The following is a 22,713-nucleotide window of genomic DNA, read 5'->3' as shown; positions in this document are numbered from 1 at the left end:
CATGCAACTTTTAATTTTGTGTTTTCCTTTTCTTCCTTCTGCATCAAGTTTGGATCGCCATATGCAAACCCACCATGGACACCATAAACCATTCCGATGCAAACTCTGCTCCTTCAAGTCCTCATACAATAGCCGGCTGAAAACGCATATACTCAAAGCTCATGCCGGTGAGTTGGAATCTGTGATGCACAAGTTCTTTAGCACTCCGAGTTTGAGATCTGATGGTCTTTACTGGGTACAAATTTCAGTCTGTTGCATGACATAGGAGAATAAGATGGTTGAGATGTTCAATTTTATTGTTATCTAGTAAAGAAGAAAATAAAGAAAAATTAAGGAAACTCACCTAATTCCAGAAGAATACAAGCCATATCACCGCTGTCATGGCTAATTCATGCTACAAATAAGTTAAAATTAAACTTTTTTTAAAGAAAATTAATTTCTCTAGCCTTGCTAATGGAACTGTGGATAATTATGTATAGTAAAGATAATTTCCAACTCAATAAAGTTACAAACTTTAAAAAGTTTGAAAAGACAAAGACAACTCAAGATTTGGGAGATTTCTCATAGATGTGCTCAGATGCATTTCCATGCACCAGCTGAGAAATAACTTTGAGTCGAGAGAGTACGGGGAGGGCTGTGCTGGTCTCTATCGCTCTGTTGTTCCATCTTTTGTGCTGCGCTTACAACCATCCCTTACCTCCCAGGCTCTGCATTAAGCACCAAGCATATTATATTCTTCATCCTAGTCCATCTTCATGACAATTCTAAAGGATAGGTGATGTATATCTTCCCTGTGCTTTGTATGACACTTGACAACACTTTGAACATGTTGTAAAAAATCTCCCTAGAACCTGGGTCCTTCACTTTTGTCATCTCCTCATGCCCTGTGCAAATAGGACCATGTCTCTTTACTATCTCCTGAGTGTTGGGTCTGTTAAATTGACTTAATCCAGTAAAACAGCCAAGCCTTCCAGATGCCCTAAACCACACTGGGGGTTGGAGGTGGGATAGGGAGATTAGCTCTATGGGCTTTTTTCTATTATTTGTTCGTATTTTTATATCTCCAGGAAATTTCTCAAGTACCTGAAGTAAGTGGCTTCAGAGTTTTAAACTACTCTTTTCTAACCTGTGTATATTGTAAATTATTCCACTGGGACAGCATCCTGGCGAGTTTTTCCCACAGGCCTCGGCCCTGTCCAAAGCACTTTACCAGTTGGGAGGGTGTGAATGATTTGGCCCATGGGAAGGACTTTAAAAGACTTTTGACTCATCTTATCTGTTCTAGATGGATTGTTGTATTCTATTTTAAAGGGTAAAAAGTAGTATGGATGAACCAAATCATCTGGATTCGCATTCTCAGGTTGTATAACTCAAAACCGTCCAGCAAGGTTCGTTGTAGCCAAGCTTGCATTTAAAAAAAAAATGAAAAATAGAACAAAGAGAGCAGTGGTATTAAATACAACATAGGATGTTTTACATTAGTAAATACCTCTGTTCACTGCCCAGCATGATTGCCTACCAGCTAGGTGATGGTCGAGGAGACAACTTACTGGTGTTCTTGTTTGGATTCTCTGTCGTCCTTGAACTTCTGTTCTGCTTGGTACTGTATAATGATTGTATAATTCTGCTCTCATCAAGACTTTCCTAGGGATGCAGGCTCTAGGGGTCATCCGTGGTGAGAAGAAGGTGTAATTGCAAAATTGGATGCTGAGCTCACAGTTGAGTAATTTTCACAGAGGCAAGAAAGTCGCAGTCTCAGGGCCAGGGATTTACATTCTGGCTCGTTTCTCTTACTGTTAATCAGTAGACCACCAGCTCTGTCTGTCATTGTGACTCGTTCCTCGCAACCATTTTCTCTATAATTCTTTTTAACACTTGTGATGATGATGATATCAAATATATTTTGCCTTTGTATTTATTTTTTGTACTCTATGTTATTATAAACTCTTCAGGAATTTATTTTAATGGAATGATAGTTCATCAAGAGGATATGCTTGCATTTACTGTGGTTAGAAATTAAGATATGTTTCATACATTTTTCAGGCATAAATAATGTATATTTCAAAATAAAGCTTTCTGAGTACTAAAGGATGTTTCCTTTATAGAGACTTGCAGAAGTGGAATTATTGGGTTGCAGGCATGAGCATTTTTAAGTCTATAAGAAGCAAAATTGCTTTCTGAATTAATCATACTAGTGCATATCTACCTAAAAACATAAACATGCACATTTCACATCCTTCTTAATATGTAATTAACTTTTAAAAGCTGTCTTATAGCAAAAGTAAATCATGCTATTAATTTGATCGTGACGATCTATGCTGTATTTCAGTGGCATAACTTAATTGAAAGAAAAATACCTATTTTTTTCTTAATATACTCTTTATTGAAGAATGACGGACATACACACACACTTACCCCTCCCACACACACACACATGCAAGTTTGTATATCTATGGGTTGAACTCTACTAGAGAAATGACTCACCATGCACTAATTAGGAAGAGAAATGGAGTTTTATGCTTAGGTTTGTGAACTCATCAGAAAAAGAAATACATGTATAGAGGATGTGTGGGATGAGGAGTTACATTGTTAACAAGGAAATAAAGATTGAGAATACCATAAAAGAGCTTTAAAAGAGTGACTTTGTGCTTGAAAAGCTGCTAATAGATCTTCTAGTTAAGAATTAAGCATGTTATTTTCTGTGGTTGGAAACAAAGCAACCTTGAGTAAAAACTGACATGATCACTTCTAGTGTGGAGAGGATCAAAGGGATTGGAAAACCTTTCAGAAGGAGATATGGTAGATGGTTGAGTTTCCATCCTGTTGGAGAATCAGCCCATAGCCTCACCCCTATACGTAGAATATGAGACTCAGAAGGGACCAAGTGACTGGACTATGGAGCCTTTGGGGAAGAGCTGCAATCCTAAAGGAGCACTGAGGTTGTGGGAATGGTCAGGTGAGGGCTCATAGACTGTGACACTTGAGTGAATTAACCCTGCCTTCTGCTTTCTCCCTTGTTGTTCCTGATCTGTCCCCTCCCACTTGTTCCAGGTGAACATGCCTACAAGTGTTCTTGGTGCTCATTCTCCACCATGACAATCAGCCAGTTGAAGGAACACTCCCTCAAAGTCCATGGAAAAGCCTTGACCCTCCCTAGGCCACGGATTGTCAGTCTCCTCTCCTCACACGCCCACCACTCCTCCCAGAAAGCTGCCCCCACTGAAGAAGTGGAAGACTCCAATGGTAAGAAGAGGCTTCTGGGCCAGCGTTAACCACTTCCGGTTGAGAGAGGCTGGCATGAATTATCAATCATTCTTTCCTAGAGGACATTTTTATGTGTATGCATAATGGTTCAAATGAAGGAAGAAATGAGAAAAAGTTGAAACAATATAGAAATGGAGTTGGAAGGGGAAGTGAGTGTGTGGTATTGTGATAAAAAATGTCAGTCAATACTTGTGTAAGGGTTACTTGTGCAAAGAGCATCTTCTTCAGGATACATCCATTTTGGATACTTTCACTGTGGACTTAAGCAAGAAAGCAACAGAATACCGGGGAGATTTCTGTATTTCTGCATCCTGTCTTGATCTTCTCTGATCAAGATATGTAAATTAACTACACAAAATTCAGACTAGGAATGGGAAGGATGAATGGGTGCAGCAAGTTTGTCTGAGTGGGTCACATAATACCTTAGAGGTAATGTGGTCGTTTCTTATAGCCCAAGGATGTTCAGGAAGCATTGACTGGGAAAAGAATTAAGTGCCCAGATTTGGATCTTGAGAAGAGATACTGGAAGCCTTGGAGAGGGTCTGCTCACTGGTAATATGACCAAAGCTTTAGGAGAGACAGAGAGGCCAGCCTTGGAGCCTTCAGGTTTGGTGTAGTGACAAAAGGGAGAGTTTCTTGTTTGGATCAGACCCGGGAATGGGCCTGATTTGGATACTCAACTGACCTTGGATGACCGCAGAATTAGATACTTGCGAGAGAAGTGGAGGAAGTCTGTAGATTCTTGGTAGATTCAAGGTATCCAATACCTTGGCACTGTTGTCCTCCAACCCTCACTAATGCTTGAACCCCTTCTAGTATCCAATTCACTGCCACTAGCTTAAATACTTCCCTGGGTCAGGAAATACTTCTCAGGTCAGGGAACCAGCTGTCTCTCGTGGTCTACTATTACATTCTTATGAGGAGCTTAGGCAACAGGCATGGATGGAACGAAGCCTGGATTTGAGTCTTACTTCTCTCAGTGTTGGTGGGTTCCCCTGGACTTTCTTGGCTTCTTAGAACCCATGTGTCAAATTGGTTAATGAGACCTGCCTCAGCCCATGACCTTGAGAGATTAATGAGGAAAAGTACACAGATCAGGACTCTACTATACCATCTGACACATACTAGATATTTCTTAGTGGTCATTTTATTGCTGTGATTTTCACCTTTCAATTGGAAATTCTGGCAATTCTTTGGGACCGTTTATATCAAGTGTGAATTTTGGGTTGTTATTAAGCGTTTAAGACAAGAGACTTTTTGGATAACCTGAACATGTAGCGGCTTAATTTGTCAAAAGTGGTCTAATTCTCAGACTACCGAAAGAGCAGCAGAGAGGCCATCTTTATTTGTTAGGCCCGTGAGCAGACATCTATAGGAGGAAATAGAAGGGTTGTAAGTCCTGAGAAAAAAACCTGGCTTGTTGAGTTACAGAACTTGGTGGCTTTTCCTTTGCAAATCAGTAAACACTGTGCTAAACCTCCTAGTTCCCAACTGGTAACCCCATCTTAAAGGATTTGTACTTAACACGGAAGGCTTGTTATGATGGCTATGACTGGTAGTGAAGTGAGCACGTGATCTCAACTGTTGAGTAGTCATTTACAATATAGGTGAGGGGAAAAGGCTCAAAACACATGTCCTCTTAGCACCTTGAGATTCTGTTCACTGGAGGCCTTGGTACATTGCAACCAGAGGGCAAAATCGAGTTTTACCCAAATTGTAAGATCTCTATTAACATGATTTTTAGTTCATTGATTTTTTTAAAAGATTTTATTTATTTGAGAGGTTGAGTTTGAGAGAGAGAGAGAGAGGAAGGTCTTCCATCTGCTGGTTCACTCCCCAAATGCCTGCAATGGTTAGAGCGGGGCCGATCCAAAGCCAAGAGTCAAGAGCTTCTTCTGGGTCTCCCAGGTGTGTGTGTGTGCAGGGCCCAAGCACTAGGGCCATCTTCTACTGCTTTCCCAGGCCAACAGCAGAGAGCTGGATCAGAGGAGAGGCAGCTGGGACACAGACTGGCGCCCATATGGGATGCGGGCTCTGCAGGTAGAGGATTAGCCTACTATGCCGCACTGCCAGTCCCTGTTGCTTTTTTTTGAAATGGAAGCTACACCTGTTGAGCTGTTTGGATGAAACTGATCATCCAAACTCTATTCCTAGCAAAGACTTTTCCTGGGACATTTCTCTTGATGCCACATGTCCTTTCTCCTTTGTCTTTCTTCCTTGAAATGGGGGTCTCGGTCACAGACAAGGGAATCCCATAGACCAGATCTGCAAGGCCAAGGAGAGTTGAGGTCAGTCATCTTCCTAGGCATGGATTCTCTGCCAACAGCTGGACTGTGCACAGAAGAATCTGAAAGGAAGTCAGTACTGCTTGGGCCCTCCAGCAGCTTAAAATTAAATGTGTAGAAGACATTATGAGGACATGCATTTGAGCTTGCAACAACCCCTGAACCCGAAGCCTTACCTTTTTAGGGGATGGTTTTAGATTCTTGGAAGCAGGACTGTGAGGAAGGGAAAGGGTGGTCACAGCAACATGACAACATGATATTTAGTAATGCACTGAATAACACACTCACTCTGTGTTTGCTCGGCCCCACGAAGATAATTTGCAGCGTTTTTGCAGTGAGTTTTTTCATCCTTCTTAAGAAAGAACACAGTAACTGTGAAAGCTCTGGATGGTGACTATTTATTGAGGCCTGCACACAAAAAATCGCAGGACCTGTGCTGGTTTTGATGTACATATATAACCTATATCAAAGGACTGGCGGTGATTAGTTTAATTCGACAACAAAAATACGAGGTAGAAGGTGTGGTAAACAGAAAGAAGGCATCCGATCGGCTATTCTCCTGCATGATTAATTATGTGGAAAGAATAATTCATAGCTTGTTCCTTCGATAAGTATTTTCCTTGAATTCTCACTATAGGGCTTGCACAGCCTTTGCATGGCCAAGAATGACTGAGGGGGCCCACAGTAGGAAGACCATTTGCTGGGAAACTGGATGGTGGATTCCTAGAAACAGCTAAGTCTGGAGGAGAGAAAAACAGCTGTGGGGCTAGACAGTAGCTTGTAAATCATGCTTTGAATGGTGTTTGAAACACACATGTGAAATCCAATTGCACATTTTAATAGGGAGAAGCTGTGGGGCTATTGGCTCCCAGTGAAGGTTTCCCACACTACAGATGCCAGGACACTGTGAACACACAAACCAAAAATGTGTTGCAGGCCTGGGGGGGAGTCGAAATCCATAAAACCAGGGAAATCACCAGTGTGTCTTTGGCGTTCTGATTCCCTGGTGAGGGATGTGGATAAAACGAGTTGACATGCTCGCTGCTATTTGCAGTGGTCAAATGCTTGCCGTCTTGAGAGCGAGCCAGTCTTCTCTGGCAGAGGGAAACCGCCTGAAAAAAGGAGGTTCTTCCTAAGCAGCTCTCCCTCCCAACCCAGAGGGAAGCCAAGAAAGCAGAAATGAGAAGGTGGAGGGGAGAGTTCGCCCCAGCTGCCAGGCCACACACCTGTTCTGTGCTTAAACAAACTCCTGGGCTCTGAGCTGTCAGTCTTGACATGTTTCACCAGCACACAAATTCTCTCTATATTCTCCACGATCAGTTGCTGGAAAGAAAACCAATGGCTGTATGGTACTGGTTTTGTGTATAGGATAATGGGAAATGACATGAAATTGCTATTCTAAACAATGCATTAAGGAGAAACAATAAGGTTGTCAACAAAGGGAAGTGCTCTGCTGTGTTTGTGTTTACTGTGTTCCTTCTCTTGCCATATAAAATATAGGGCTGGCTTTTATCAGGCTGTTTCTAAGTCTCTGCTTTCAGTACAGCAAAAATACACACAGCTATAAAATAACAAAGAAACAGGGACATAGCTTAGCTAAGAGATTTGTTTAGGTCTGAGATGCAGGGGCATTGGATATGCAATTTAAAATTCAGCTATTTCCCTTATAAGAAGTCAAACTAGTGGTGACAGTCCATCTTTTTCCTCCCTCAAATTTTCCCCAATGAATAGATTATTTTTTTCTATCTATCCAGTTATGTTGTATAACACTACCTGCTGTAGGAAATAGCTTACTATGATACATTTAAGGTGAAAGCAGAAGTCGAACAGTAAAACCAGGGGCAAATGAATAAAGTGGATGGGGGTAATACTTGTATAATTAGTTCATTTTTTTGCCCGTGCTCTAGTTAATGACCCAGAGAAAACACAAAGAATGCTAGAAGAGTCTAGCCAACAGAGAAGTCTTTTATATTATGAGTTAATAGAAAAATGTTGTAAGAAACTATGTGACTTTTTTTCAATGAAATATTTTGTTATATCTCTCCGTTGTAAACTCTAGAACAGTATTTGATAATCAATGCTATTTTTAGCATTTCTCAAGACACCACAGGCACTCAATTGTGTATCATGTCCAAGTTGATGCCCTCTGCATTATGTTCGTTCATTCTCCATTGACCATTTAGTCTTGCCTTGCCCGTTGCAGAATGGCCTCGCCAACAAGTCCAAGTTGATGTTTCCTACCTTCTCTGTAGCACCTGGCTTCATTTGTACTTCCTCTGCTTTAAATAAGCTCTGCTGGGAGATGAGAGGATTTCTTCCCAGGCTGCTTCTCTCTGAATCTGTGAGTTTCTCTTTCAGGACAGATTTTTAGTGACTTCAAGTGTATTCTGGTTAATAGATGTATTTTGATTGCTCTGATATCATTTATCAGCTTACTGTTCTGTTTGGACTTGTAGACATGCTCTTGGTTCTGTCCCCTACTTTTCCAATGGGGACAGGTGTTTTCTGTCAAGGGCCAAATAGAAGGTATTTCCAGCTTTCTGAGTCATACAGTCTGTCATAACCCAACTCTGCCCGATAAAATACTCTGTTCTTTTGACCAACCAGTGATTTCTAGGAGGCATCACAATTTTCAATTCAGTTCATTGTATTGAGTCTCTGAGCATGTCTAATCCCACAAAACCAAGTTATACAAGGACACATTTCTTTCAGCTCTGTTTAAGAAGCAAGTTTCAAAAGATAAACAGTCTGAAGTTGAAACCTTAGGGACTGTCTTCACCGACGCTTTCTGATGCAATTATTCTGCCGAGACAAAAAAGATCTTCCTTGACAGAGTATTTTCTATGTTATCATTGCTTCCTGCAGAGTGAGTCCTTTTGTGGGAGTGGGAAACAGAAGGTTGAGACAGGATGTAAGCCCTTCCAACCCTCAGAGGGAGACAGAAAGTGTGGTGGACCAGGAGAGGTGGGCATTAGGAGTAGCACGGTCATCTGCTAGCCAAGCTGCTTCTTGGAGCAAATGGACACCATCATTGACCCTGGAGTGAGCTGTTTCATTCTTTGTGTCCATAGCAGAAGAACACAGTGTTTGGTGAGGTTAAATCCAGGGTGACAGAAACTACCGAGTGAAACTAGCCCACAAAACTCATCAGTAAGTAGGGCTTTCTAGTCTTCCTAAAAATTGTTCCCACCAGGTTTTTAACATAAGACATTATATTGCTTAGAAGAGACTCATTTTGTGCAATTTGTGTTGGTCAGTTTCTCCAAACCATAAGTCCAGGGTTGTCAAACCTTTTCTGTAAAGGGCCCAGTAGAAAATATTTTCAGCTTTGTGAGTCATGCAGTCTCCGTCACAACTACCCAACTCTTGCCTTTGTAATGTGAATGCAGCTGGTCCGTAAACAAGTAGTCATGGCTGTGTGCCAATAAAACTTTATGTGGAAAGACAGTGGGCAAACAAGGTTTGGCCTGAGGATAGTACTTCACTGGTCCATGCCATAGATGATGGGGTAAAAATCACAACAATAACTATAAAATTAATCTAATATTTAATAAATGACATTCTAGACCTTTATATTTAACATATGGACTATTCCTAAATGTCAGTTAAACTTGTCACTTGACCTAAATATAACCTTTGCTTCATATATGAAATATAAGGTTAAAAGTAGAGCTTTAAAAATATTAATGTGTGAATTACATTGAAACTTAAAAGGAAAATCTTCTGTAAGAATTGTGTAGAGCCTAGCTCTAAACTACCAACTCATTTAACCTTGACTGCAGCAATACTTGACACTTAAAAATTAAGATCTGAGATGCCAGCTTTTCGAAGAGAAGCTTTTCAGATCTCTAAATAGGTCAGACATAAAATTCAACCTTTAAGAGGATCCAATTAGTTGCTAGGGCATCAGACCTTCCACGCAGGTTCCAATTGCAATCAGATTTCTCTTGGGGTGAAAGAAAAAAGAGGTGGTTTCTTTAAAAATGACAATAATGAAATGGAGACTCTCAAGTGAATAATTGTAAAGTACAAAGATTTACATCATTTATAGCACATGGGATATAAGGCATAATTTTAATGACTTAACCATAATTTTTAATAGGTTCTGCTGGTCTCAAAATTATCTGACCAGACACTACTAACCTCCCTTTTTGACATCAGCATTCAAAATGTGATCTCGAGTTTATTTTAATGCTTATTCTAAAGAAAAACATTTCCAGTGAAAAGACCTAGAGGTCTGCATGATAGGCTCTGGATGATCTATTTCATACCTGGAGATGGACATTAGAACTTGGCCTCCATGACTAATAGGAATCCTCCAAAATTACCACCACCCCAACAGCAGAGATCATGTGATAGACCCTTCCTAAGAAACCTGCCTGGGATCTATGGGACTTTGTGAATTAGCCACAGTTGTGTATGCCAAGGATGAAAACACATTTCAAGTGTAGGTTTTGCATGTCCTGGGAACTTAGTCAACTAAGCCATCTCCGTCTTCCCATGCCAACAAAAATACTTGGTCATCAGAAATACAAGCATTTACTACCAAACTTATCCAGAGCTGGTTTCTAGCAACACCAGGGCTTCCTTCAGTATGCCACATCTGGCTTTTGCATCTCTTGGTGAACTGCTTGGAGATTACCTTCAGTCCTCCACAAGCTCAACTCTGAGAAGTGCCTAGAAGAGAAAAAAATCCTTCTTCCTCTCTTTGGCAGAACATATTTCTGATTATTAGCCACATCATCTAAAAAGACTAATTAATCTCAATTCTGGAAAAGAAAGGACTTTTCTCTTGTCTCCTCATTGCCCACGTGAAGTTGTCTTTCCCTGGAACTGAGGTATTTGAGCCTGATTTTATTTGAGACAAAAATCCCTCCAACTGTCCCGAGACATCTTATGAGTCATTGGTCCTATGCTCTTTTTTGAATACTGTTCTGCATGAGAAAATTTTACCCAGGCAGGAGGAAGAGTATTGGAGTTGGGAGGAGTAACATGAGTGAGCCATGATTCATAGGTAAGAGATCCTGGGAGAGCAGGGTATGTCCTGGGAAAGATGGGTTATGGACAGGATTTTTTTTTTTAATGCAGAGATGAGGATTCAATGACAGAAGTCATGTTTTAGAAACATTTGTTTTTAAAAAGTAAACTCTGAGTTTTGAGGGCATGGCCCAGTAAGGCAATTCCAAATGCTACACGTGTGTTCTTGTTAACTCATTCATGATCCTAATAGTACTCTACAGAAAAGTCTGAGTGGTGGTGTTGAAACAAAAATCGGTGAGAAAAAGCATGACCTGAGAGGCTAGCATGTCCAGAGGAGGAGCTGCTTGCTGTTTATTGGATTTGGTCCCTTGCTGTTGGTGGCCAGGAAGGGCTCTGTCCTGCAATGGGAGGCTCTTCTACCTTGCAAGCAGTTTCAGAGTCAGCGAGCTCAACCCAAAGGAGGTGTTTGGCTGGGTGCAGGACTCAGCTAGAGTTTCATTACCAGTGCACTGCTCTTGGAGAAGTCATTCCAGGGCTGGGTTCTTCAGCTTCCTCGGGGACACAGAATATTCTTAGATGACTCGCACAAGTCAGTCTCCTTATGTCATCTTCTATTTTCACATGTTGAGAGTCCTCCACCAAAGCTGCAATGATAGCCATGTCTAGTGATACAGGACCTTCTAAACCCTTAATCCGGTTCTTGATTTTTAGCATTGTTAGTTATTTTTTCCCCTGGACCAATTTGAAAGTCATTCACTGTAGTTTACATAAGGGTCCGGAATGTCTTCTTTTTTAATTCCCTTAGTTATTAAAAATATCATTTTTATTTAACAAGTTTTGCTGATGGTCTTAAATCTTTTATTTTTATTTTTATTTTTTTATTTTTTTTATTGGACAGACAGAGTGGATAGTGAGAGAGAGACAGAGAGAAAGGTCTTCCTTTTTGCCGTTGGTTCACCCTCCAATGGCCGCTGCGGCCGGCTCATTGCACAGATCCGAAGCCAGGAGCCAGGTGCTTCTCCTGGTCTCTGTCTTAAATCTTTTAATATGGAGATGCATCAGAAAGTTTGTGGAGAAATAGAATTAAGAAATAATTTTGGTGCCAGGTATTCTGAAATTCATGCATAATTTTTCCATAAAAAGTATTTTTACGGACTTTACTGGACTACCCTGGATGTCTCATGAATCAGGTATATGAGGGATTCGTCTTTATAGAGAAGGAAACCAGGACCTGAGCAGTAAGGTGATGAGTCCGAAAGTCTCAGAATGTGTGTGCAGTGAAGCTGAATTTCATGTCCCAGTTTGTCTGAATCCCGAGCCTGTTCCCTTAACCTTTATATCTCACTGAAGCCCAGCAGCAAACATAAGCATGCTAGGAATGATCCAGAGTGGTTGAGGCCTACAGCCACTTCTGGATTGGGGGGCTCCAGAATCTTCTAAAGGAAATTAAAGATGCTGTAATTTTTTTATATATATCTAGAGCTTAATAGATATACAGAAAGTGTTAAGGTAAAAGGAATATAATGGAGTGAGAAATGATGCCTCTGGCTTTTAAAGACTAAAACTGTGGAGAGGAGAAGGAATTGATGAGGCATGGAAGACCGTGTGGAACAGGTGGGACTCACCTGGGCCTTGAAGGGTGAGTAGATTTATACAGGCAAAAGGAAGGCCCATCTAGGGGGAGGAAGTATCAGAAGTGAACAGACACACAGATGAAAGGATCGTGGGGACAGTCAGGAGACAAGACTCACTAGAGTGGAAGATGTGTGGTGAGGTTAGTGGGAGGTTAGTGGTGAGGTTAGTGGTGCCAGATATGGCTACTTAGCACTGGGAAGAGGACTTTGGATTTATTAAGAAATAGATTAAACGGGGAAGACAGCAAGGTGTCTTTCCCTTCTGGAAGAAGCAGGGTACTTTGGAATTATCCATGCATTAAACTGACATTTGTAGATCTGTAAGAATATACATTAAAAATAACCTGGTTAGCAGTCATCAAGAGCTTTGTTTTTCCTTCTGACTACATAAGTAATACATACTCATGATAAAAGAATAGCTTGCAAGCAATATGGGAAATGTAAGGGCACCCATAATGCTAGCCTCTCTTCACCAGAATAATCTCTATGAGCAGCTTGCTGTAGAGTCATCTAGATATCTGTTCAATGAGTAGACAAACACAGGTTGTTTTGTTATCTTTATTTTTTTATTCTACAAAAGAAGGTCCATACTATAAAAACAATTTTTCTTTTACATGGATTCATTGTCAGTTGATAAGATCCCTACTACTTGACACACTACATAAAGGTCTATAATCTCAAGCAAACAAAAAGATTCCTCTTGAAATAATAAATGGAATACTTAAGTCTTAAAGCACATTGGGTGTCTTCTGATCCCTGTATTCATTTCTGTTGCTTGACTTGCTAAGTTGCTAGGCTTGCCCAATTAGCTTGTACTGATCAGGTACTGTGTGTGTCTCCCCAGCCAAACTGGGCCCTCGCTGAGGTCAAGGACTGTGCAGGATCCAGGGAACCTGGCTGCATGTACACCAAGATGTGCTGTCCCACAGCACGTCACTGATCACCCCTTCTACCTCCCGTTAACATCTACCTTCCACCCCAACGACTCTACCGTATCCCTTTTAACCTTGTGCCTCCAAAGTAATTCATTCCTTTCCTCTGAGTATCCCAGAAGAGGAGTGGATGTGTGCCTGACTTCCTGCTACCTCTTGCGAACATTTCTGCTTCCTTCATTTAATGGTCCCCTTTCAAATGCCAGCTCTCTGTTTACTTTCTTACCTTCTGGAATGTTCGTGCTTTCTCTATGAGCTTGGTGCCAGGCCCACAGCCTGCCTTGCTGTTCTTGCTGGAACCATCATGCTCTGGAATCTCGCTGTGCTGGACTTTCATGGTGATAACTCAGCAGTCACTTTGGTCTCCTGTGCTAAGGAGATGTGTCTCCTTTTTGACTGAACTCCAGCCGCCCGTCCGTAGCTGAATTCACCATGACAGTGCGTCGACAGCTTCTCACATTCTTAGATTTTTCTGACCACAGCTGTGTAGGTCTTTCCTTCCCCGCCCAACCACTTCCGTGGGATTAGCCATTTTTGAAGGGTTTTGTCCATCCTGGTTTCTCTGGCTCTCTTGTCTTCTGATTTCTGACTGTTAGACTGCTTGCTGAATAACTCGTTCTCTCACTTCCTCTGATGCTAGCCAGTCTTCCTGTCTCTAATTTCAGTCTTTCCCTATGTTTCCAAGATTATCTTTGTGAATCACAAAGCCAGTTTACTTTTCAAAATAAATTGAGGGGTGGGTGATGTGGCATAGTAAGTTAAGCTGCCATCTGGGGACCCCACATCCCATAAAAGAGTGTTGGTTCAAGTCCCAGCTCCTTGCTTATATGCCTCGGAGGTAGTGGATGATGGCCCAGGTACTTGGTTTCCTGCCACCCACATGAGAGACCTGGATGGAGTTCCTGGCTCTCAGCTGTGGCTTGGCCCAGCCCTGACTGTTGTGGGCATTTGGGGAGTGAGCTGGTGGATGGAAGATACTTCTCTGTCTCTCTCTCTTTCTCTCTCTGCCACTCTGCCTCTCAGATAGATAAATTTTTGAAAAAAAAATTATCCCTATATAACATCAATTTACCCATAAGTATTCTGAGGTATTTTCTTGAGTGAAAGAGACAGAAATAGCAATGTTCTAGAAGTTTGCAAATAGCTACTCTGTCTTGCCTGTTCCAAAGCAAATGCAGTGAGCAGCTGTATAGTTAATAGCTGTAGCAATCACAAATTATTGTACTTGTGAGTTGTGATTTTATTATTACTCTGATTTTACAGTATTTTAAAATTTTGCCCATGGGTAAGTTTTTAATTAGGAATGCAGAGAAGGAAAAATGAAGAAATCCTTATCTACCTTGCATGCAAGCTAGAATAATGCTACTAATATATCTTTTAGAAAAAACACAATAATCATGATAACTGAACCACAGGCAGACAGTGAAATGTAAGTGAAATTCCCAATTAACACATTAAAATCAGTAAATTCCATATATTGTTATGGTAACAATAAAATAAGATCATTTTTGCAAGTATGTCTACAATATGCTTTTGCAACTCGGTTTTGTTATCTTTGTAATGATGGTCTGGAAGACACTAACCCTTTAAAGGTTTGAATTGAAAAGGGCTGAAATAAAAGAATAGAATGATCTTTTTTTTCTCTCTTAAAAATAGCAGTTTAAAAATTGTATATTTATTTCATTTTATTTGAAAGCCAGGGAGACAGAGAAAGAGACAGAGACAGTCAGAGAGAGATCTTCTATCCACTGCTTCACTTGTGAAATTTTGTGAAATTCTCACAGTAGCCAAAGCTGGAACAGACCAAAGCCAGGAGCCTAGAACTCAATCCAGGTCTCCCATGTAGGTGGTACCTACCCAAGTACTTGAGCCATTACTATCTGCTGCCTTCCAGGGTGTGCATTCCAAGACACTGGGATGTCGAACAGAGCCAAGCACTCTGATATGGCATGCAGCCATCCCAGGTGGTATCTTAACCACTACGCTAAATACCTGTTCCTAAAATAATAATTTTAAAGTTACTGTTTGAATGACATCATTATTATGCACCTCTATCCCTGTAGCTTAACAAAAAGGTTTACAGTACTTTTCACTGCATTTCATCCCATTCAAAAATCTGGGAGTATTTTTGACATCGCAATATGCCTAAAGAGGATGTTGAACACGGAGATGTCACCCATCTTGTGTTGCCCAAGCAGAAGAGGGTTTTAGATCTACAGGATAGAGAAGTGGTGATTCTGTGCAAGTTGAGGGCAGGTTTAAATTCTTCTTTATTATTATTTTTTAAGTGAGAGAAAGCAAAAATCCTGCATGAGAAAGAAACTCTGTAAACTAATACGCTGTACACATTGGTGGCTGATTTTCTACCAATCACCATCATCCCAATAAAAGGAGGTGACTCTACTTCAGCTGGCCACATAAAGCAACTTTTAAGGAAGTGCTGAACCCAAGCTCAGAGCCGCACCCTCCTTGCAGACCAGATGGAGTAGCTCTCGTCATGCCCCTGGACTCACTGGATTCAGAAGGGCCATGAAGATTATTGATAGCCACGGGTTGGGAACATTTGATTGCACCCAAGGCTATCCAAGTTCCACCCCAGGCATTCCTGGTTACCAGAGCTTCAGTGAGGAGAAACATCCAAATGTTCCATGGAACTTCAGGGTTTTTTTTTTCCCCACCCCTCGTGGAATTTTGGAGTCACACTGTTGCTATGTATCACACCAGGTTCATTTTGATTGAGCCAATGCCAGGAGAGATCATTTTCCACCCAACTGGAGCCTAGTGAAAATCAGGGACAGATGCTCTTTTGTAGCTTATCTACTGACTGGTGTTCAGGTCACCATGGGGATGTCAGACTCCTGAGCGTGGGGTCCATCTTGAGCGCTCCTGCAGGCTCAAGTGTGGGAAGTCCCATTCTCACATGGTTAACAAGACGTGCAGCCTGAGGCAGAGGTCCGGTTGCCCTTGTGTAGGTCATTCACCCTCCGGGAGCTTCGATTTCCTATGATGTAAAACAATAATGGGGCTACTTCAAGAATCAAATGGTATAATATGTGGAAATGCTGTCATAGTCTAACTTACCATAGAAATATTTGATGATATTAAAGTAGTATGGTAGAAGAAAATTTGTCAATTTATAATAATTTGTCATCAGGCAGGGAATGGTGTGGACTTTTTTTTTAATGGAAAAGGGGGAAACAGTTCCTGTGTAGCATCAGAAGCTGAACAAAGTTCCCTTACTCATGAGCCTGCTTGGAAGTCCAGAATCTTTCAGTGTTTGGTGAGTTTGCTTCATCAGCAGCGCTGTTGATATGAACTTGCTTGACTTCAGGGCTTAATTGCAACCACCCACATACAAGAAATTCCTTAGCACTCGGTGTCCTAGCCGGCTGGTAAGTCCCCATGCCAGACAACATTATCGCTATTATTGGCATTAATCGGCACATCATTTTAATTAATGCTAACTATCATTTAGTGTGTATCTATGGACTGAACACTTTACAGATCACTTCATTTCCTACACACAATTGTCACCTGAGACAGGAACTTCCCTGACCGGCTCTTCTGTTTCAGGAAGGATAGGCTGAGGAAGCTCAGTGGTGTGCTTGTTTTACAGGTGAGCCCTGGCAGAGTTGGGGTGAGGGTGCCGTTAGCCCAACTCCTAAGCTCTCTCTGCAGTGTCACAGTGCTTCTCTAAACCTCATTCTTAAAGGTGTCATTTCCCCCCCCCCCCCCTGGAAAGTCTGAAAGAGGTGTCCATCAGAGCACCAGGCAAGTACTCTGAGTTTTTAATATTAAATCCATTCTTAGGTAAGGCCTTCAGTGATTTTATTCCAGCTGTTGCAGCCTTATCCTCCAAATCTCATGAAAGAATCGATATTCCCAATATTCTCCTTCCTTGCCGCTCGCTCTCTTACCCTGACCTGCTGGTATCTGTACTCCGTATTGAAACTCCCTCCTGAAGTGATCTCTGATTGGCCAGCTCCAGTGACATTTTCTCCGTGAAAGAGTCACTCCTTGCTGTTGACACCTGCTGCTGCCTCCTTTTCCTCCCTCTCCCTAATGGCTTTCGCAGGGGTCATCAGTGATCCCAGACAAACAAGCCCATGGCCTCTGCTCTTGCCTCATCCTTCTTTTTTTGTCTGTGGCATTTAAAACTGCTGACCTTCCTCCCAGGGAAATTCTCCTCCCGTGGTTTGGTCCTGCTGTCTGTTTCAGGCTCTCCTCCCACCTCTCTGATAATGCCTCCCTTTTCCCACTTCTCCTCGTTGCTGCTGTCACAGGTACCTGGGTGTGATGCTGAGGCCTCTCTGCCTTCTCCTACCCCCTTCACAAACCCATGGAATTACCTCCCGGGGCTTTAATGCCACCTAAACGCTCCCCTCTCTGTTTCAGCCCCAGACTGTTGCTTCTGATCCTTGCTTTATCCACCTGGAGGCCTCACTCAGCCTTTAGAAGTAAAGCTTCTAAAACAAAACTCAGTAGCTTCCTGCCACACGGGTCCCTCTGCAGGAGCTGTCAGCTGGAATCCTTTGCATCTTCTGGTCTTCTTGGACCCATTGCCATCAGCCAGTCCATTGCCTGCTCCATCCTGTTGCTCACATCTACTTGATTCTTCTCACTTCATCCTCCTCCATTCTCATCTTTTACCTACGTCATTACCATATCCAGCATTCTTGTGAGGTTGAGAAAGTCCCACTCAATGGTCTCCAGCTCATTCCCAACCCTTTCTCTTCCTGTCAGCTGCCGCCTCCCTCCCATGTTTTGGAATATGCCCCTCTCTCCGCTGCCTTTGGCCTTTGTCCCTGCTGCCTCCTTTTTCCTCCATCCCCACATGCCCAGATGCTGCTCATCTTTCAAAACCATTTGCAAAGTCCTTTACTTCCATGGTGGCCCCAGATGAGAGTCACCTCTCCTCCCTCTACAGTTGCACTGTGCTGTGGCCTCCCTCTCTTGGGGACATGGGGTCCATTCTGCCAACTCTATAATATGACTATTTTCTGTATTCTGAACACCGGGCACAGGGCCACTTCCCAAAGTAGAGGTCCTATAAGTGTGAAATGAAAGTTAGTTGTAAAAAGGTGAAAGCTAGTTGTGTTGTGTAATGGCCATTACAGTCATTTAAAATAGTAAGGCAAGATTTGAATTTTTTCTGACTTCAGAGCCCACCACTCTGCTGACAATAGGTAATGTGCTCCTGTGGGTATCCATTCAGTTCCTGGAGCACTCACTCACTTTGCAATGTATGCTAGTGATCTCTCCTAACAACCCGAGAGTTCTTGATAGGTGACATCTGATTATCTTTGTATCTGTCAAATGTCTAACATCTTGTAGCTAAAGCAAGTATTACCAATAAACAAACTATTTATAAAAAGCTAATGAAGCCAGAATATTGTATCTTTATGAAATAATAAAATAATACCTGACCATTGAGGTGAATGTAGAGTCAAAGAAATATGTATCAAGTGACTTTGGCTTGACACATGGATGTTAAAGCTGCAGCTCTAGAAACATTTTGAATGTTACTGAGAGTTACTACTTGGGAAACAGACCAATGGGTCTTGGCTGATGACAACATTTAATAGTTTACAGTGTGCGAATTTACCCCTTGGTCTCCTGTGCTTCCTTATGTTTTTGCTTGTTTTGGCAGCAAGCAAAAAATGTAGCCTACTGTATTAGTCAGCTTTTTTGTCACTATGAAAAACAGCTGAGAGAAACTGCTGATAAAGGAAGAAAGTATATTTCAATTCACAGTTTTGGAGGTTCACAATCCAAGATCTGGCAGCCCCAGTGATCTGGTGCCTGATGATGGTGGTAAATGGCATAAGGTGTGTGGAGGAAGGATTGCATGGTGAGCCAGGAAGCAAGGGCAGGGAGCACACTTGTCCTGTGTCGCCATGATTCCTTCATAGAGACTCATCCTCGCAACCTAGTCTAATTCAATCAATTTCCAGAGGCTCCACCTTCAAATAGATCAAGCCACTATCCTCTTTGGTGCTATTAACTTATGACTTTGAGATTTAAATGTCTGAATCAGTTGGGGAGCCTTTTTTTTTTTTTTAATTTATTTTTTGAAAGGCTGAGTAACATAAAGAAGGAGAGGGCGGGGTCTGGGACTGGGCCAGGTGGAACACGGGTACCTGGAACTCCATTTGGGTTATACTACCCATGTAGGTAGTAGGGGCCCAAGTGCTCAGGCCATCTTTTACACTTTCCCACATTCATTAGCAGGGAGCAGAATTGCAAGCAGAGAAGTTGGGATTCAAACTAGCACTCCATTATGGGATGCCAGTGTCACTAGTTGTGGCCTAACCTGCTGCGCCACAACATTGGCCACCACGAAGCCAAATCTTCAAACATTAGCATCCGCTGAGTGTCTTTCTTTCCTGCCCATAGGTAGGACTGGGTTCAGTATTCTGCATGTGAGTATGGTGTATTCATAGAAACAATAGGAACTGAATTTCAGATGAACAATTCCTGTACCCTATTAAAATCCAGAGCTGAAAAGATAATGCTTTTTTTCATAAATACAACTTTATTTATTTTATTTTGTATTCTCTCCCACAAGAAAACTTTTATTTAAGGAATACAGACCTCATGCATTTCATAAGTACAACTTTAGGAATATGGTGATTCTTCCCACCACTCCTCCTCCTCCCTCTACCATTCCCAGTCCCATTTTCCACAGGATCCATTTTTTATTAACTTTATACATACAAGACCCCATTATCTACAAGATCCATTTTTAATTAACTTCATACATAGAAGACCAACTCTACACTAAGAGTTCAGTGTTTGCATGGTAGAAAAAAAAAGTTTTCCTCAACAGTCAAGATAAGGGCTGTTCAAAGTCATTGCATCTTTTTTTTTTGGAGGCTTAATTAACTTTAACGAAGCACCCAAGAATGATACACCTTTTGGAAGCATTTAGACATAGTTATAATACAACTCTTTGAGGACGGGAGTCCTTCATGGGAAGTTAGTGCACAGTGACTCTTGTTAATTTAACAATCAACACTCTTATATATGACATCAGTGATCACCCAAGGCTGTTGACATGAGCTGCCTAAGCTATGGAAGCCTTTTGAATCCACAAACTGCACCAGTATTTAGACAAGGCCATAAGCAAATCAAATTAAGGAATCATGGATGGCTGATGATAGTCCTTTGTTAGTAAGGAAAAGTACTGCTAGTTGAATTTTTCACAATCCTTTATCTGAGAGCCGGTAGGTCAGAGCTGTAGGCACAGTGTATAGACACAGAAAGGTAAAAATGTGAGGTCCCAGTTTCACTGTCCCCTTACAAGCCTGCAGTGCCTTTCTGCTTAGCCTTCAGGATCTTCCAGGCTCCCCTAGAAGGCTGTTACATTGGCCTTCCACTTCTTTCTGGTATCATTCCTTACCACATCTTCCCTCGTGCATACCAGCTACGGCCGTGCTGAGTGCCTGCTTTTAAAACACTCCTGCTATTCGCATCGGTGGCCCCGCCATGTCTTCTTCCTAGAATTTCCTTTCTTTTTTGTCCTTCCATTTATTGCATACGTGTATTGGTGTAAAAAGATAGGGCTGGCTGTTGATGTAGACTGTTGGGTTTCTCAAGTTGAATAATGGGTAAACACTCTAATCCATGTCCTGTGCTCAACCGAGCTAGAGGTTTCCAAAGAAGCTGCGATGCCCCCATCACTCACAAAATAAAACCATGGGCCAGCATTGTGGCGTAGCAGAGTAAGCTGCTATTTGTGATGCCAACATCCCATAAAGGTGCTATTTCGAGTCTTGGCTGATCCACGTCCAATCCAGATCCCTGCTAATGCTCCTGGGAAAATAGCAAAAGATGGGCTCAAGGACTTGGGCTCCTACACCAATGTGGGAGATCACAGATGAAGCTCCTGGTTCCTGGCTTTGGCCTGGCCTACCTCTGGCTATGGCAGCCATTTGGGGAGTAAACCAGTGGATAGAAGATCTCTCTCTCTCTCGTTCGCTCTCTCTGTCCGTCTCTCTGTAAGTATGCCTTTCAAATAAATAAGTAAATCTTTTAAAGAAAAAAGAAGAAGAAGAAAATAGAAATCCATGTAAGCCTAGAGGTTGGTGACAAAATCCCTCATAGGTACCAGGGAGAACTAAACCATCAGCCAATACCTATTGACTAGAGATGAGGTGGCGAGTGTTCTCAAAAGAAGGAAGATGATGACAGGGGCTGGTAGGTGAGGTAGGGTGGTTGGGAGGGCCACACTGATGATAGCAGTGATTAAGACCATATCTGTAAGATGGATACCAAGAACTTGCTCGAAGTTGCAGGTGATCTTGAAAAAAATTAAAAAGAAAATTGACCCCAGAACAGCTGCCAGGAAAGCGTCCACAGCTTGGGGATTACATTTGCTCTGACAGGCCTTTTTGTGGCAAGTTGTTGATTTGTGACCATTCTGTGTGCATTGTTACCTAACCAAATGGGGGTGAATCATTATTCAGGCCGAGCCTTGCCTGTGAGCTGAATCCAGGCCCCACAGTCAGTGCCCTCGACGCTTCAGCCATCTCCAGCTACAAAATCAGCTGGCTGGTTGCTGCCAGAAGTCGCCATGCTGGCTCTGCCCAGAATCAAGCATTCAAAAAGTAACTGCCGAGCATCTGCTGGGCACCTAGAGCTGGGATGAGTTTTCCATGTGTTTCCAGCAGCGTGAGAGGTCCCCATTCCACTTAACTGTGCACTTCAGTTAAGGAGACCCGATTGTTTCATCTGTAGAAACTCCATAAACACTGTAGTTCTGCACAGAGTTTATACGATATAGACTTTCATTGCTGGGGGGCTGAGGCCAGCCCCGGGTGAGCGGTCCCACTGACATCCCAAGTCCCTCTCCCGGCACATCCTCCACCTCGCCCCAGGCAGACCTCAATGTAGAGGAAGTGGCGGCTCTCCCGGATGGTGTGCAGTCTATAGTGCACGTCGTCCCAGCGCCCGTAGGCAAGGTCCAGCCCCCCCAAGAAGGCCACCACCTGGTCCACCACCAGCAGCTTCTTATGCGTCTCCAATCGCCCTCTGCCCATAAACCTCGCCATGCCTGGGCGGCAGCCTGACCACACTCCTCACCGCCTTTCTCTTGAGCAAAATGTCCAGTCTCCAGTCGTCCGAATGGGCCGGGCGCTTCAGCTCTCTGTTATGGCCTGGGATAGCAGTAGAAGATGGTCCAAGTATCTTTGGGCCCCTGCACCTGCGTGGGAGACCCAGAAGAAGCTCCTGGCTCCGGATCAGCGTAGCTCCAGCCGTTGTGGCCATCTGTGGAGTGAACCAGCAGATAGAAGACCTTTCTGTCTCTACCTCTCTCTGTAACTTTGTCTTTCAAATAAATAAAATAAATCTTAAAAAAAGAAAAAAGATGATTGAACCCTGTGGCTAAGCCTCCACCTGCAGTGCCAGCATCCCATATGGGTACCAATTTTAGTCCCATCCAGCTCTCTGCTGTGGCCTGGCAAAGCAGTAGAAGATAGCCCAAACCTTTGGGTCCTTGCACCTGCATGGGAGACCTAGAAGCTCTTGGCTCCTGGTACCTGGCTCCTGACCAGCCTAGCTCCAGCCACTGCAACCATTTGAGAAGTGAACTAGCAGATGGAAGATGTTTTTCTC

General features: G+C 42.5%; 1 protein-coding gene across 5 annotated transcripts in view; it reads left to right on the top strand.

Moving 5' to 3' along the window:
* The window catches only part of ZNF462 (zinc finger protein 462), a 154,219-nt gene that overhangs the window by 74,001 nt on the left and 57,505 nt on the right, over positions 1 to 22,713 (top strand). For all 5 annotated transcript variants that reach the window (XM_062207806.1, XM_062207808.1, XM_062207807.1 and 2 more), the window contains exons 6-7: positions 49 to 167; positions 3,052 to 3,243. In XM_062207806.1, coding sequence (XP_062063790.1) covers positions 49 to 167; positions 3,052 to 3,243 — 311 coding nt within the window. The remainder of the gene's footprint in view (positions 1 to 48; positions 168 to 3,051; positions 3,244 to 22,713) is intronic.

This window comes from Lepus europaeus, chromosome 12, assembly GCF_033115175.1.
Source record: "Lepus europaeus isolate LE1 chromosome 12, mLepTim1.pri, whole genome shotgun sequence".
In the NCBI taxonomy this organism is placed as follows: domain Eukaryota; kingdom Metazoa; phylum Chordata; class Mammalia; order Lagomorpha; family Leporidae; genus Lepus; species Lepus europaeus.
Note: the sequence above shows the minus strand (reverse complement) of the source record. Positions and strands in the feature narration are given on the sequence as shown.